This window comes from Gymnoscopelus microlampas, assembly GCF_963454915.1.
Source record: "Gymnoscopelus microlampas genome assembly, chromosome: 16".
NCBI lineage: Eukaryota > Metazoa > Chordata > Actinopteri > Myctophiformes > Myctophidae > Gymnoscopelus > Gymnoscopelus microlampas.
The window spans coordinates 22,402,573-22,419,530 of NC_139953.1; the positions used below are offsets into that span (position 1 = coordinate 22,402,573).

The window sequence follows — 16,958 nt, forward strand, 5'->3', positions numbered from 1 at the left end:
GGCAGATGAACTTGTGCTGACAGACTGATTATGATTCCGCCTCTCCCTCCTCTTCGCCTTCCACAAGGGACTCGATATGGAGTCAAGGAAGCATGTCAGAGCACACATTTGGCAGATTTAATTACAGTGACTCAAAGAACTCAAGTTGTATTTTGATGCTCTACTGAATTATATTTCCATGTATAGTCATGCTCATACTACCATTACCCTACACACTGCATTTCAAAAAAAGTAATGTGTCTGAAGATGTTATCATACTGTGTCATATATATTTCATACAGAAGTGGATGGTAATTTGAACTGCACAGTGGAGTATAGAGTGCAGAGTATTGGGTGTGGTTCGGTTTAATGTGTAATAAGCAGCACTGCTGCTCTGCAGCAGAGAGCTGAGTGAGGTACAGCAGCAGTGGTGCAGCAGCCTTCTCCTAGACTTGGTCTATTGCTGAGTCATGTAAATAAACCTGGAAGGATGAAGAAAGACTAGGGCAAGTAGAGGGTAAAGAAAGAAGGTTAAATAAGAATGTGATAAAGATTAATGTAGAGGATGACAGAACTATAAGGATGTAGGAGATAGTTATGGTTAAATATCCTCTTTAAAAAATATATATATATATATTTTTTAATTATTCTTTTCTTTTTAAAGAAACAGAAAATGTCTACGCTTTACCCGTACCTGTTTACATCCCTGAGAAATACAACAAAGCATAATGGAACAAACAATTGGTCACCTAATACTAAAATGTCTGTTTTGTGAACATTTACTGAATTGCCCCTGTATTTCTGTCTGGACTAATTTCAGATTTTACTCCACAGTTTCCCAAGACAGACTGATGCCTGGGAGACAAAATGTCTGGACCAGGAAGCAAGTGATGAGAGAGAGAGCGAGAGAGCGAGAGAGGTTGTTCTGTGGAAACACACTGAGACTGGGCTCCGCCCCACCCTGCTCAGAGGGACTGATTGAGTGACAACTCCACCCCTCTCTCCTACAGCACCACCCCCTCCCCCTCTTCGTCCTGCAGCAACAGCCCCGTCCCACAAAAGTGACATCCCTTCTCCAGAGTCCACACATGAGGGACAAAGCTAGACCAACCGTACCTCCCAACCCCAATCCCTACCGTCCCAAACCCTGCACACACACACACACACACACACACACACACACACACACACACACACACACACACACACACACACACACACACACACACACACACACACACACACACACGCATCATGCCTCACTGTTCTATTCCTCAGAGGCATCCCATCTGGCTTGTAATCAATGTGATGCACGTCTGCTGTCTTAATGACCTTCCATTGCCGGTGTTACTGTGGCAGGAGTCTGTATACAGGGGAGAGAGAGAGAGAGAGAGAAAGATTGAGAGTGTTTTTGTGTGTGTGTGTGTGTGTGTGTGTGTGTGTGTGTGTGTGTGTGTGTGAGAGAGAGACCTTGAGCGCGAGACAGTATGTGTGCAGTTGAAGAGTTGGAGGATTATTATCTTGTATATTGTATTTATATCTTAAGTATTCTCTTGTCCGCCCCTTACCTCCAATATTTCTTTTTTGTTTGTTTGTTTCTCTATTCCTCATTGTACGGAATTTTATGTATTTTCTTTTTATACTTGAGTAAAAGGCTGTGACTCATCAGGCAAAATATACCACGGAATTTGTCTGGGCAAGAGGGACAATTGTGCCTGAAACGTGGCCCAGTGTATAGCAACCCCCAAGATTTATTTCAGAGATTCTAAACTAAATCACGGTACAGATGTGATTCCAACGAGCACATGATAACACAGCTAACACAGTAAAACCCACCGTGTTATTTGAACTCAGGCTCTCAGAGTTAAATTTAAAATGAGGATTTTACTGTGGGCAAGGACAGGGACTATGGTGATATGTAAGAGACGTGCACCACTTTGTTTGACTGTCTAACCACAACTGTATTTTGCCTCGTTCTCCACCCTAGCAAAATACCTTCCACTCAATACACAGTAAAATCCTCAGTGTTCATTTAATTGAGAGTATACAAATGTAACCAAATGGACCTGTAAGGGTTACAGGTTCATTTGGTTACATTTGTACACTCTGAGTTTCAAATGGATAAATGAACATAGAGGATTTAAATGTGTGTATATGGGGGGGAATCACTGCCTGTCGTACTGTGAAAAAGTATTGTTACTCAAGTATGAGTTTCATGTAGAGATACAATAAAATACTATTCTTTCATCCTGATTTGATGTGGGAGAACTATTTGGTCAGAATCAGTTGAATGAGAGTTATGTGTATTTATAAGATCATATATGTGATAGAAACCTTTACATGTCATGTTCTCAATGTTATATGACCATGTCTTTGATGGTTTCACTTGCATAGTGGTGGTGTACAGCACTTCAATGGAATCAAACAGCTTGGCAATAGGTATGCAACGCTGGGTGGAAAGAAAATATGCTAGCACCCTCTGTTGTCTGGTATGGGAAGTACACCATTCAGTCAGTATTTCACTGTTGTTGTTTTTGTTTGTTTTTTACAGTTATGTATGCAAATTTGTTTTCATAGATATCTGGAGCATTTTATGGTATTGGAAGCTACTTGTGTTTTCCACTCAGAAATTATCACCAAACTGACACCAGGGAGGATTGAGATAGCACAAACACTCAGACATTGCATGGTACCAGACAAAAATACGATCACCCTTTTTGTCTTATTCTAGAAATTAAAGAAAGTTAGGCATTTATGGTTTCTGTGGCTCATAGGATGAGAGTCCAGTTAACCTAAAAACAGACTCAAGTCGCTTTGATTGACTTACAATTTTACCAGTTCATGAGGTTGGAGTGGTTTATTTAGGAGTAGTCCGCTTTACAAATCTTACACGTTTACTGGGAGATTTTGAAAAAAGAAAACGGCAGGTATCAATTTTGTGTTAAGTTTGAACAGCCAAATAAAATAGTTCCGATTATAGGCTACTGGTATGTTGTGTTGTTTCTGACAACATTTGGCTAATGTACACTGTAAATCGAGGTAAGATCACGCAAATACCAACCATGCTCATTTCAATCCCTTACATGTCAAAATGCAGCTCTATACATTTTTGACTGAGCTGTATGACAAAGCCACAAAGCTCAAGGAAGTATATGCCATGTCTGGCCAACTTCACTAAATGTTGACTGTACTATGGATGTGTCACATCCAAAATATTATCTAATTGTAAAATAAAAAGGTAAAATAAACAAAACAAAAAAAGGCAGAATTAAATTATGAAGGCTATTGCTTATGCTGCTTAGTCTAGTAGTGCATTTTGCTGGGACACATGCCCATCTTCAGTCTTCCAGCATTCCTTTTGTAACAGCTGACTGTGAGCCTGGTAACATTTGTACAGATTGTATACCTATGTACTTAAAAATCATTATTGTTGTAATAATAACAAATAACATATACGCATTTAGCACATTATATGTGTAGCATGGACTAAATTCTGTCTTTTATATTGTCCGAGCTGTTAATAGTAAGAAAACGTACAAAAACTTGTCTATATTTCGTTCAAAATAAAGCTAGCAAAAATGAATACTTGTGTTTACCGTTATTTATTCATTAATTTGTTCACAACAAACTAGATATTGAGTACATGTAAATGTGATTTGTTTTCTTTATTAATACTGCAGGGCCCCAGTAGGCTATTAATCATCAGAAGTATCTTTTAATAGGCCCCAGTGGGCTATTCCTGGAAAAGGCCCTTAAATCGAGTATTTTATTATATCATCCAGCCAAAGAGCTCACCTCCCAGCATTTTCTGTTAATACAATATATATATATATTTTAACTATATTACACATGCAAAGAGACATTATGTATTCCTTTCTAATTTATATTGATTATCTTAAAAATCCTATTGTGTTGAAATCTCTGAGAGTGTACAAATGGAACCAAATGGACCCTACAGGTCCATTTGGTTCCATTTGTGCACTCTCTCAGAGTTATGGGGGTCCTTGAAAATAAAAAGTTAGAGAACCACTGTCCTACTGGACTCCTAATATGCCATAGTGTCATAGTAAATCAGTGTCATATTCTGAGGAAAACCTGGAGACTGACATTCAGTAATTGGGTCTTATGGTCAAAATAAGAACATAAATAATCATTATTATGTTATGTAAAAGACTAAAACTAAAATAATTGCCACAGACAAGGCCAAGTCTTGCCACGGACAAGTCCGTGTATGGACCATAGACTGTATGGCATGGACACATTTATGACCCCGGTTCACAACATACCCGCAATCGCATGTTTTTCGTTTGGTGTAATAATCAGAGATCAGGTGCGGAATGTTTGAGGTCGACGAGGAAGGAGAAGATTCCCACTCATTACAGGTTTATTTTATGAGATTACGGATCTAATCAAGAAAGAAGTTATAATTACTACGTAAAGGTAAGGCTTATGTTGCTTTGTATGTTTCTGTGTTGAGCGCCATTCAGAACCCACGGCTGAATAACAGTATACATTATGTTTCAGCACCACAAAGGCGTTGAGAGCATGTTGTGCTCTTGTGTGTGTGGGCGAGTTTCCATTGATTTGTTAGACATAGCATAGGCTACTACTCTGTAATTGCTTTACATGTTGTTTCCATACATACATAATGACATTTAGCATGATGTGATGCATTAAGTGTGAGTTGCATTCATATTTGAGCATCAATGTAAGGGGTAATATAGCATTTGTACTGTAGGCCCATATCTATGTATGTGGTGAGACTTCACTAGCCTATAAGTTCATGCAAGCCTAATAATAATAATAATAAAAAAAAACATGTTGCTAAACTGTTCCTCGTTTTTCTGGGGACCCCCTGAAACCTCCCCAAGGACCCCTGGGTGGTACCCGGACACCACTGGTAGACGTGATAATTATGACCTATGCCTTATTGATGATCAAACATTCTATATGGTTTGAAACATCACTCTTGCCCCAAGATATATTTTTTATAAAAGGTTATAATTGTCTCTTAGTAAAATGTAGTTAAATGTATAGACCAATTATTTGTTTACTAACATTGAGACTGGACGCACAGGTGATTGTTTCACGCAATCAATTCCAAACCTGTTGTTTCGGGGTGCGCTGGTTTCAGCACACCCCAACCCCCTCTTGTGTGTTGGCTAGTGAGGCGCGTCCTAGCGAAACCTGATACAATGGGCTTCATTGCGCACATACAGGTTGCACGCATACTGGTTCTTATCAGTGTGACGTCGTCTGTTAAGGGGTCTATTACTGTACCATTAATTTTAAGTTGCTATTTTTTATTTGCCCATTTATTTTAGTATTTTGAAAATGCAAAAATACAGTATAATAAAGTATTTTGATACAAATTATGAGATATCTCCTACACTGTCAAACACACATGACAAAATGGTCTTTTGTATTTCAAAAACTTCAGAGAATCAAAAACAGTGATGAGGATAAGCCTAATCTTAAAAAAAAAAAAAACATTTTAAACGAATTATTAGTTGCAGCCATTATTCTCAATATGAGAAAGATATTCAACAAGGTGCATGGTTCTCTTTTCTTCTAAACTGATTTAAAACCAGTGTACAATTTTAGGAATTATTCATTTAAAAAGGCAAAAACAAGTCTGAATGATGGACATAAGACAAAGTCAGGACACAACAATGTAGAATTATGTAAAACATTATTTATTCTTTGTTCTTCATTGTAAAAATGTAAAACTGTTTACACAGAAAACTACATGTGTTCCTGAGAACACAAATATATCACAGTAGACATCCAACTACATTTTTGGGATGGGGAGGTATTGTGCTATCAGGTTTTTGGATGTGTGGGTGGGGGGTCCCCCGTCCAACAAGCCCTCAACTGGTGTTTCAATAAACAGGCAACAAAATAGAGATGCTAATGAATCATTAGATGCAATTCAAAGGATAATAGTTCACTTAGGACTGGTGTGGTTGAAGAACATAGGCTTTCAAGCTGAGGATGATTTCAGACTGCATGTATGTAGCTGGGTGTAATCAAATTATGCATGCATTAAGCTCTGAGAAATGAATGTCAGTAGTAATAGTAGCATTTCACAATGCCTGCATAAAACAAGCATGAGCAAAGAGACAATCTCCACATTTATCATCACACATGCTCTGTGTAGACAAGTTATATCAAGTAGACGTTTGTATTTTTCTAGTCACCTGAAATATTACATTTTGTTTAATGGTCATATTATTGGCAAAAGACAGCACTAGTAGACAGACACCAAGGATGAGTTCAATTTTGCCACCCTTCACTTATGCCAGACCTGAGTAAAGAAGAATGGGCAATATACCCAAGGAAAATAGCTCCATCTAGCCCACAAATAGCAAGTGAACAGCTAGCCACCTGCCGTTCATTCCAGTCATTGGAGATCAGAGCACCAAAGGAGTAGCTTATTGGATCGGCTCATTTAACCAAAATGGAACTGGGTCCCATCTTCTCTGTCACACTTGATATACGTATAGACAAAATACAAATAAAACTTGCCTGCAAAGTATTCTTACAGCAGTCTGAATGAAAATAAACAACCAATAATATAGACCTTCAATGAAACAGAAAACAAAAAAACAATACAACTTATATACATATCACATACTACACCTAGTAATGATGGGCATTTCTTCACAAATTAATGTTAAATTGAATTGATTGAGGCTACTATTACAAGACAGGCTAGTATTAGTCCATTAAATGGCACACATCACACACATTGATTGGTAGCATATGTTCTCTAATTGCTGTCAAATAGTGGCGTATGTAAATCAATTCTCAATTTTCTGTGCATGTGTTGATCTCCAGGGTGACTCTAAATGCAGGATAACTAGCAGTCTGCTAATGGGGAATATTATAAAAGTAAAAACAGTAGGCTAATTCTTTCTTCAGAAAAGATTCAAAGAAGCCAATGGTTAAAGCTTACAACAGGTTGTTATTGTGCATCACATGAGCAGCGTTGTAGAACATTTTTATAAGGCCCTTGAAACTAATGCAAAATAACAAGTAAAACAATTTCCCCCCACAAATAGTTTAGGTATTTTCTCCTTTTTTTAAGTTAAAAAGATCACTGCTACAACGCATATCCTAAAATGTCAGATTTGAGCCCAATGACAACAGTATTGTGATGCTTGAGTCAGACTGCATTTTAATGTATACTTTTTGAAGGCATTCCATCAAAAGGGGTGATAAGATTTAAGCCCATTATGCTTTGCCAAAAAGGATAATGGGATAATATGCATTTTCAACTTAAGAAAGTGTTGACACTTCAATGTCAGTAACTCTTATATGCCTTCTTAAAATGGATTACAGTTATTCTACACATTTGGTTTTTGGCTCAAAGTGAAAAATATATGTTCTAAATGTCCCTTTAATATACTTTAATAATTGTCTTACCTACTCTTTACACTTTCATGTTTTAGACTACATGATTATGCATGTAAAGTTTTTCTTATGACTAATTGGCCCCAACTGAATTTTCCTTTGATCAGAATTTATGAAAGTGTGAAAGATCTTTCACAATTTCAACAATCAGTAATAGATAATAGATGGGGAAAATATCCCCCACCCTCTGACAAGGTACCATTTCCTTGGCTTTCACAGTTCACACAAAGCAAACTAAAGCTTCATTTATACTCCGAGTCTGTCGCATGTTGGCTTGTAGATCAGTTTGTGTCACAAGCGACACCATTGGAGTATAAATTGGGCTTAAAAATATATTCAAAAGCATTGCAGACATTTACAGATGAGGACAATATCATGGTTCATAATTGAAAACTTGTTTTGCCAATACACCTTAAAATCATTATTTATTGGATATCCCGACAAAAGGCCAGACCAGTCATAGTGATAGCAAGTCATAATTTGCAAATAGAGCCATGATATACTTTTTCTTGCACAATGAAGGTTAAGTTAATACTGTTAACCACTTTCAACCTTGCATACCTATTTTGGGCTTGCCATAGACGAAAGGTTTACAAAATGTCCCAAAATAGCCGATCTACAAGCTCACAACACATAGTGACATGTAAGCTTGTAGATTGGCTAGTTTTAACACGGGTAGCAAGGTATGACAAAGTCATAATTGTTGGCTCTACTCTATACTGATCTGCCAACCTGCTAATTTCCTGTATTTCCTCTAGTAGATTAGTTAACGTTTTACTATTACGTCCCTCCACATCACAACATTCCACCAAATTTGAGTTTAGAAAGCATTTATTTTAGAACAGCATTCTGACATGTTTGCGTGATACTAAGACCTAACACAATAGTCAGAATGGCCCAAAAAAAAATTTGAACAAAAACAATATTGGGAAAAAATAAGAATGTAAGGCATAATGTAATAGCCTAAATAATACCATAAATTATACAGCAGTAAACTAGGATATTAAAATAGCTAAAAAATGATTAAAACTCAAGCTTAACCTCCATTTTGATTACTAGAAAGACCAATTAATTATACCCATCGCACATAAATTTTCACTATACCGTATAAGTTCTTGTCTACAAAGATATTAGCCTACTAATATACAAATTTGCAATATAACATTCTTTGTAAATAGAGCACTGTATATAAAACGTGACAATTACATGGAAATTAAGGGCTTTTAGGGAGTGATTCAGGCAAATGATCAAATGGCAAGTTGCAGAGTTAGATTTTGCACAGGATGGAATGCGTCCTTCAAGGTATGGGCACGTGAACCGGTTTGATGACGATGATTCTCCAGTAACAAATGCACTTTACCATTCAGAAAGTTCCATTATAAAGAGAGTAAGAATAATAGCGACAACTGAAAACATTACCAGATAACAGTGATTGATTGCTCTGTGGTGTTTGTTGTAGCCAGCTGAATCAAAATAATGACTGAACTGTTCAGATGGCTATTCAATTGTAGTCACATCATACTTGCCCCTGGCATAAGTACAGCCAAAGAACTAAAAGGCTGCTCAAAAGATGCACTGATAAAATAAGGCAATATGGCCATGGAGTAAATTTTTAATTCACTCAGCAATCTGGCAACTCTGGCAAATGGAAGACTCTGTGTCCTACATAATACAGGCTGAGGGTACCAGCTCAAAAGGAGTGATTATAGGGATGAACAAATAGGCTTGAAAATATGCTGTGCCCATAGATGGAAGGCTAAAAATAACTTTGATCATGAACTAAAACGAAAAAAAGTTTGAAGACTGGCCAACACAAGCACTAAGCCCACATTTACAGTCACCACCTCTTGCTCTGGAATCTGGAGCACCAACTACCTCTACAACACACTGCACCCTCCGGAACTGTTTGAGCTTCCACTTCCTTTTTGAATTGACAATCGTGCGTGTACAGCTTGACCACAGTTAACGGTAACTTAGAATAGATTACCAGAGACACCAGTATGTTACAGTCTAATACAGTGCAAAACACCCATACGGAAGTGATGAGATGAAAATAAACCCTAGTGTTTTCCACTCCCTCACTGGTTTGTAACTTAACCTTCAGCGAAATGGTATTTCTTTCTTTGGGTTAAGTTGGTCTATCCCTCAATGATACATATTATAACCTTATTAAGCTTTTACGCTGCGCTTGCCAGAACCTTAACAGCTGATAACTGTTGTACCAATGTATTATTTTAAGCAGGCAGAAAAGAAATCCCACATACATTCCAGGCACAACATACATACCCAGGTTAACTTCCTCTTTAGCTCATCTAATAACCATAATTTAAAAAATAAACATTTAGCCTAAAAAAAGACAAATATAATTTTGGCACTATTCTACAAGGATCTCCTCAGTCTTTATGGCCGTTAGTACTGGGCCAGCAGAGGACAAATCAGAACCTTCATCTTTGGGAAACTCTTCCTGCTGGGTCAGCCCCGCTGCCACCTGCCCCTGCAGCCCCGCTAATGCACCTTGGCTGAAGCAGAGGTGTTTAATCACCTCGTTAGGACTAGAGAAAGTGGTCTCACAAATGTTACACTTGTAGGGCCTTGCAGAGCCCAGGAACAGTGAATCCATCTGGCTGCTGTCATCATCCCCGGCAGCGCACAGCTCCATGCTCTGCCGGTCCACCATGGTGTAGGCATCAGCCCCCTGGTTCAGGCACACATGGCGTGCTGCCTGGTTGGCACGGCAGAAGCTCTTGCCACAAGCACTGCATTTGAAAGGCTTGCCCGTGTGGATGTACATGTGTTCACGCCAGTGGCTCTTCTGGATAAACTTGCGTCCGCAGGTGGAGCACTCATACTTCCGCCGCTTCACCTCCCGGTCCAAGTCGGCGCTCTCAAGGTTGTCGATGTCAGCGATGTCTGATGGGGGAGGGGTGTCTGCCTGAGACTGAGACCCACCCAGTCCCCAGTTGGAAGTGGTCACCTCTGCTCGGGGTGAGTCCAAGTTGGCCAGTGAGACTGGAGTTTGTTCACTGTCACTGATGACCTCCACTAACATGGCGGACCCACTCCTGCTCCCCTTCATCATCTCCTCTACTTCTGGTGCAGTGTGCTCCCCAGGCATAACAGGGGAGAGTGCATTGTTGGCCTCAGACAGGGTATGCTGCAGGGCCCGGGTATGCTGGAGGAGGTGCTCTCTCAACACGCTCCTCTGGTTGAAGCGGCTCCTACACAGATGACAGGAGTAATGCTTCCTGAAAGAGGCAGTCCTCTTCATGATACTGGGTTTGACATGGAGAATAGTATTGGCTGAGGAACTCTCCCCAGTCAGCAAGTCTGTTCTCCGCTCCTCAGTCATCAGCTGACGATTACTAGTTGATGCCTCCACCTCTGGGGGTGAAGAAGCATGCTTGGACGCAGATGAGTTGGTGTAGGCTGGTGTGACTGCTGGCGTTGGCCTATACTTTCCCTCTGAGCCGAGCTGGTCCAGGTCAAAGGGCGAAGACAGCTGGCGACGTCCAGGCACTCTAGGCGACAGCGCCACCTGCTGGTCAGAGATCTGGATGCCGTAGAGTGAGGTGGAGAGGTTCAGGCTGTGTTCTGGGTGGGAATAGACTGACTGGCTGGCCTCCTGTATGAGAGGGTAGGCATGCAGGAATTTGACCCCTTGCTCCAAGCGTGCAGGGTCTATCAACTGAGGTGCAAGTTTGCCTGTGTACATCAGGTTCAGGAGGTAGCTGAAGATATCTGGCTGTATGTCGGCAGCCTTCAGTCGAACACAGTCACTGAAAAATAAACATTAGACATTAACAATGTGTCCATTTATGGTGTATTGATTAACACTGCTGGAAACCAAATTTCTTGCAGTAAAATAGATAATTGAGTGATAAGTCGGTTGGATCGGAGATTGTCTGGAACCATCTATGAATCTGTAAATCGCCTTATCTATCTGTCTGTCAATGTCCCTTTTATGCCCATATATGGAGAAACCTAATGATATAATGTTGTGTTCCATACAGGGCTATAGTTAACAGCAGCACGAATAGATAACTGATCTTAACATGGTTAAGATCGCGTTTAACATGGTTCTTTGGATTATATTTGAGTTTTCCAGATATCTTCTGATACCATTATATGTCTTGGGCAGGTATTGACCAGATATCTATGAGGAAGATAGTGCACGCACATCCGTGGACCAGGTGCAAGTCAAGCAGCAGTATCACAAAAGGAAATAGAGTTGCGCACTGTAAGTACTGAATAAATAAAAAGCTTTATTTTTTGTAAAGCCAGTACAATTGATGAGTTTATTGTTGTGAACAGGTGACCTCACATGCCATATTAGGGTTAACCTATCAGTGTGTGGTGGATGGTGTACTATATACATATGTGTAAACGCCCATTCCCATGTATGTCCTGATGAAGATCTGATTGATGGAAACGTTGACGCAATAAAACATAGCTGAGCTTTTTTTCAGTATTTCCACACTCCATTTCCTTTTATTGACCAGATATCCAACACTATTATCAATAGTGTTATCATCTTACGTATTTTCTATACCTGTCCTGGTGGATGAACAGCATTCTGAAGTAGTTGGAGAAGGCAGCTAGGACTGCTTTATGGGCCTTGAAGAACACATCTCCTATAGCCACAGTGCAGTCGCACAGGAAGCCAAACTCCCTCTGAGCGTTAAGCTGCTGCAGAAGGATAAGACCATGGTTGGCCAACTCCATTCTTCAACCTGCACAAAGGCATACACACCCACAGAAGTTACACAACACACAAACACACACACACGTGCACAAGTGCGCACACACACACAACAGTTAGTTTCCTGTCTGGAAGGAGACCAGAGCTTATTGTGACCACAGAGAGGCAGGCAGACGGGGGTGATCTAACGACTTCGTGAAGCACAGCCTAACAACAGCCAAGAGTCAATTTGTGTCAAATGGAGACAATTTGTGTTGTACAAATGTAACAAAGGCACTTAACAGTATGACTTAGCTGATCATAACTATGGGACAACGAGGTTTTCATCGTCTCTACTATATACTATACATTAGATTTGATTGGTTAGAGTGAAAGCTAGGACTAAAAGTTGCTCATCTAAAATTCATTCAGTTAATATAGCTGCTTTAAGTAGCCTTCAGGATTTGAAAAAATAATCAATGACAACTAGAATGGTCATGGGGTTTCCTGTAACAGTTGCCTTTAGCCTATTAAGCAGTTGGTTAGTTAGTGCATACTGCATAGGGAAAAGAGACTGGCCTTCTTATTGACCTCTCAGGACAACTTCCGTTGAGGCCAATCTCACACAGCCCCTGTTGCCTATCCCTAAGGATATGTTGATGAAGGAATGGTTACAACTTGCAGACAAGAGCTCATTCTAAATTTTTACAGAAGTTCATAAGGATGAGCACTCTGGTCTGGATTTTGGATTGTGCGTCAATACAAGAAAGCTTTTCACTGAAGCCTAATGCGTCACGTATATTAGTTGAAAATCAATTATGTTCGACTAGTGTCGCATTGTAATAACTCATTTTATATATATATATATACATACATACACACACACACTTCAGACATATAGAACCCCCCACAACTAAAATTGAGTAAAATAAGTAAATATTCATATATTTTTTATCAACACTTAACTTTGCACTTTGAACCTGGTTGTAACTGGTGTGAATCGACACTAATGGAAACTGTGTCTTAACTGTAAAGTGTATTTTGGTGCTGGCCACTGGGATGACTGCTGTTGACCCAAAGGTCTGCACAGGACTGAGAGAGGGCTCCAGGCCATCACATGACCAGAGTTACGGGTGTCGACACACATTCCTAAGGCAGGACTAGTTCCACCCCCTCCACCAGGGACTGGAAAGAGCCTGTGGGGCGGGCTGGGTGAATCTCCCTTCTCAAACAGAAGAACACTTTCTTCCCCCTCTAAACATAGCCTTAGCCAGCAAAGACAATGGAACAAGATAGTTTTATCATCGTCAGTTTGGACAAGATTATCTTATCTGAATTTGTCTATCTGCATGGGAATCCTACAGTGACACAAACACACACACACACACACACACACACACACACACACACACACACACACACACACACACACACACACTGGTCAGTCAGAGAGTACTGTCACTCACTAGCAGCCCAAAGGCACAATAGTCAGAATTTGAACACATCCTCTTCAGTGCTGATGATTGAACAAGCTATCTTTCAATTAATGATCTACCCCTCAAGACAATCCTGCTACCGTAGCCTACCCTGATAGCCTACTTCAAAAGTAGTGTATAATCATATACAAGTGACAACAGAATTCCACTAGAAGTAAATGATTCACAAATGACTTCATGCAATTATAGTTAATAGCAATACAACGGCAATGTCTATTTTCCGTTCTCAAGAAATCCTTCAATGAGATATTAATGAATCTCTTCAAGGCCTAGTGGACTACCGGACATCTTTATGAGGCAACAAACGACAATTGATCAAAGATAATTACAACTGTTCCTGCATTGGACACTGTAATCAGTAGTTACTTGCCATGTGTTCATCATAGTAACATGTTTGTAACATTAAAGCGCCGCCCCTAATACAGACACGTGGAACAGTCAGTTACCCCACACAGAGGTAACCGGAACGCTCGCCCCAAAACAAGCTCAACCCCAGCGGTTGTTTAGGATTATTGTATATTGCTTTTTAACTGAGGATACGGTTAGAAATACGATTATGGTTAGGCATGGTTTTGACTGAGGTTACGTTTAGGAATAAGGCAAGGTTTAGGCATAGTTTACTGAGGTTACGTTTAGGAATACCTGGTGGCGACCGTTCCGAGGTCGCCGGATTTGCCCCGGGGCGACTGTGTTTGGGGGCGAGGGTTTTGGTATTCCACACAGACACTTCCGTAGTGCGCTTTATTTCTTCTAAACTGAAAATGTCCCCAACAACGATCGGAGTGAAATAAATACCCATGCACATGCGTATTTTGGGCAGTTAAAAGCAAGAGGCATTGGACAAGATCAGCAAAACCCTCCACGTTATTTAACACCGCGCCTCTCGAGATAGAAAAACAAGCGCGCCACGGGACCTCTGCATCGCTTCGAAACGGACACACACGCGCGCACGACGCACACACACAAGGGGGATGGGGTGGTCACGAATGCGTTTCTTTTAACTTCAGCGTGACAATTACAGGCGGCGAAACCCCCCGTTTGTAAATAACGTTGTACTACAGCGGTACATATAGTATAATAGTATAAAAACAGACGTACCGTGTTCCACCGCGGTCTTATTTGGTGGAGTTTTGACGTGTTGTTGTTAATGTTTGTTAACCGGGGGACTCGCTTGTCCGTTGGGCTCGCGCGCAGGCAGCTGCTCTCTCTCTCCCTCTCTGTTCCTTAGCGAACGCAGCATTGGCGGCGGCGATGGTCGTCGTCGTCGGTGTTTTCCGGTCGGGTTACGTTACAATCACATGACTTGACTGTGTTAAAAAAGCACCAAAAAACAGCAGTTGTAAAATTCCCCCCCGAGCGTAACCAAACCGCCACCGAGTGTCACTGTGAAATCTAGTTGACAAGCAGCAACGGGTCACATACGTTCAGTGTGAACGGGGGCTCCCACCACAGTAGGAGAATATAATTCATTCCGTGTCCTCCGGTAATATGGCACGTTAAGCGTAAACCGGTTTAAGGGAAGGGGGTCGGTCGTTCTCCCTGCCCCCCACCCACCATGCATGCACAAATAACGTTGCCTTGCCCACAGTCGTTCTATTTGCATTTTCGGTTGATGCATCTTCAGCAGGGGTTACCATGTCTGCTTATTATAAGCGACTTTGGGCTTGTTTTTCTGTAAAAGTTGCTTGTAAATATTGGTGGTTGCGGTTTTTGGGGTTTGTTTCTAAAGTGTAGTTGCTTGTTTGGGCTTCCTAATGTTGTTTAAATCAGTGGTTATTTAACATTTTCATGGCAAGGACCCCCAGATTAATGTTTTGTCCATGCCCCCCCCCCCCCCCATAAGAAAATATTTTGTGCCAAGATTTGTGGTGTTAAAAAATATTCAAAAATTACCTATTTTCCCCAATATTTCTATCCAATTTTTTTTGCAGATCTACAAGCTCACAACACGTCTCATCTCATCTTGTTTTCATAGACCAGGTTGCTTGTTTCTTTCGCAAAATGTGGCAACAGTGATTTTCAGTGTTTCTCAACTGGTGATTCGAGACCCCCAAAAGTGAGACAGTTATATTTCCGACATGGACCCAAAACAGCATGTGCCCATCATGGGCACATATTATTTCCAAGTGGAAATTAGTGAATGAAATGGGAAAGGCTATTTTGGAACAAACATGTGTTGCTGTGCCTTAGAACAAACGTAACATAGCATGGGCTGTTTTTTATTATTATTAGCAATAGCCTCTGAACAACAAAAATATACAACACATTAAACTAACATTTCCATCTTACATCTTGATACATATTTTTCAAGTGATTTAGGAGACAAATATCCTATCTATTCCTATATTTCTTTTAAACTATGAGCTTTAATTAATGTCTCAATGTTTGGTAGTATTAGCAACTTGCAATGTATAACTGTTGACAATAGTGTGGGACTTTATAATTTACTATCGTGCATGAATTATTATAATTTCTCCTGTTAGGTTTGTCTTTGAATAAGTGTGACATCCCCTCACTGAGTCGGCTAAGGATAACAGGATGTGAAATAGCAGAGGAAGAGAACACACATGCTACATCCCATTTCAGAGTGTTGTTCCAGTTGATCATCCTGGCCATAGGTTTAGGTTTTGACTGGATAGACAACTAGTATGTAGCCAGTCATACATATCAAGGCCTGTTACAGTGGCCTGTTTTTTAGGCTATAATGTAGCCTATAAAGCCCTGTAACTGGGCTCTTCTCAGTTGCTTTGCAATTGCGGAAAAAAAGGTCATGTTAACTCTTTGACTGCCAGATCAATAGTGTTAAGATGTGCTTTCCTAATTTTCCTAACTGCCTATAAAGGTGTCTCAAAAAATCCTAAACAAACAAACAAAAATATTTTAACAGTATCTAAACTAAAAGTGAAATCATAACCCTTTACTAAACGCAAGTATAACGTGAAATTATCTGAAGTAGTGTGTTTTTAATGTTGGGGTCATTGAAACGTTCTGACTGCAATTGTTATCTGCAATTGTTATCTGCAAAAAAATCTGAGAATTTATTTGCCAATCTTTTTTGGGAAACAAAATTACGAGAGCCTAGTGGGAAGGGACAGAAGTCTGTAGAAAGGATTGCACCCATACAGTCCCATTATCTGTCATGTCAAGAAGAGTAGGAGGTACCTTTGATACTGACACGTTCTGGAGGCACACCGGTATGTTGTCATTAGACTGTTCAGAGGACAATATCCACCCGTTTGCAGGGTGGATATTGTCCCAGTGCAAACAGCGTCTTTGGCAGACCTGTCTTTCATGGTTGCATTTCAGGTTTAGAGCAGGCAAGAGAGTATGAAGCTGTAGAACGTCATTGACTGGGGGTGGACAGGACTAATCTTAACACCTCAGACTTT

At 40.2% G+C, this 16,958-nt stretch overlaps 2 protein-coding genes across 6 annotated transcripts in view; one reads left to right on the forward strand and one right to left on the reverse strand.

The window, feature by feature from the left end:
• Positions 1 to 2,230, forward strand: part of akap12b (A kinase (PRKA) anchor protein 12b) — a 59,311-nt gene extending 57,081 nt beyond the window's left edge. For 2 of the 3 annotated variants that reach the window (XM_084083413.1, XM_084083415.1), the window contains one exon: positions 800 to 2,230. The gene's annotated coding sequence lies outside the window, so the exon portion shown is untranslated. The remainder of the gene's footprint in view (positions 1 to 799) is intronic. The other variant, XM_084083414.1, reaches the window with a different exon arrangement.
• Positions 2,231 to 5,659: 3,429 nt separating this feature from the next.
• Positions 5,660 to 15,127, reverse strand: zbtb2b (zinc finger and BTB domain containing 2b). 3 transcript variants are annotated; one of them, XM_084083332.1, is made up of 3 exons: positions 14,668 to 15,127; positions 11,945 to 12,125; positions 5,660 to 11,171 (listed from the first exon to the last, which is right to left on the reverse strand). In XM_084083332.1, exons 2-3 carry the CDS (start codon positions 12,115 to 12,117, stop codon positions 9,770 to 9,772), a joined length of 1,575 nt encoding a protein of 524 aa, XP_083939458.1. In that variant the 5' UTR covers positions 12,118 to 12,125; positions 14,668 to 15,127; the 3' UTR covers positions 5,660 to 9,769. The 3 variants fall into 3 exon arrangements, with proteins under 3 accessions (XP_083939458.1, XP_083939459.1, XP_083939460.1); XM_084083333.1 differs by lacking the exon at positions 14,668 to 15,127 and adding an exon at positions 13,102 to 13,433; XM_084083334.1 differs by lacking the exon at positions 14,668 to 15,127 and having other exon boundaries at positions 11,932 to 12,063.
• Between the last annotated feature and the right edge of the window lie 1,831 nt (positions 15,128 to 16,958).

Excerpts from the sequence above, each read along its gene's own strand:
- zbtb2b (XM_084083332.1), bottom strand. The coding sequence starts at position 12,117 with ATGGAGTTGGCCAACCATGGTCTTATCCTTCTGCAGCAGCTTAACGCT. Across the intron at positions 11,172-11,944 it reads CTGTTCATCCACCAGGACAG|TGACTGTGTTCGACTGAAGG; the intron begins GTATAGAAAATA and ends TTTATTTTTCAG.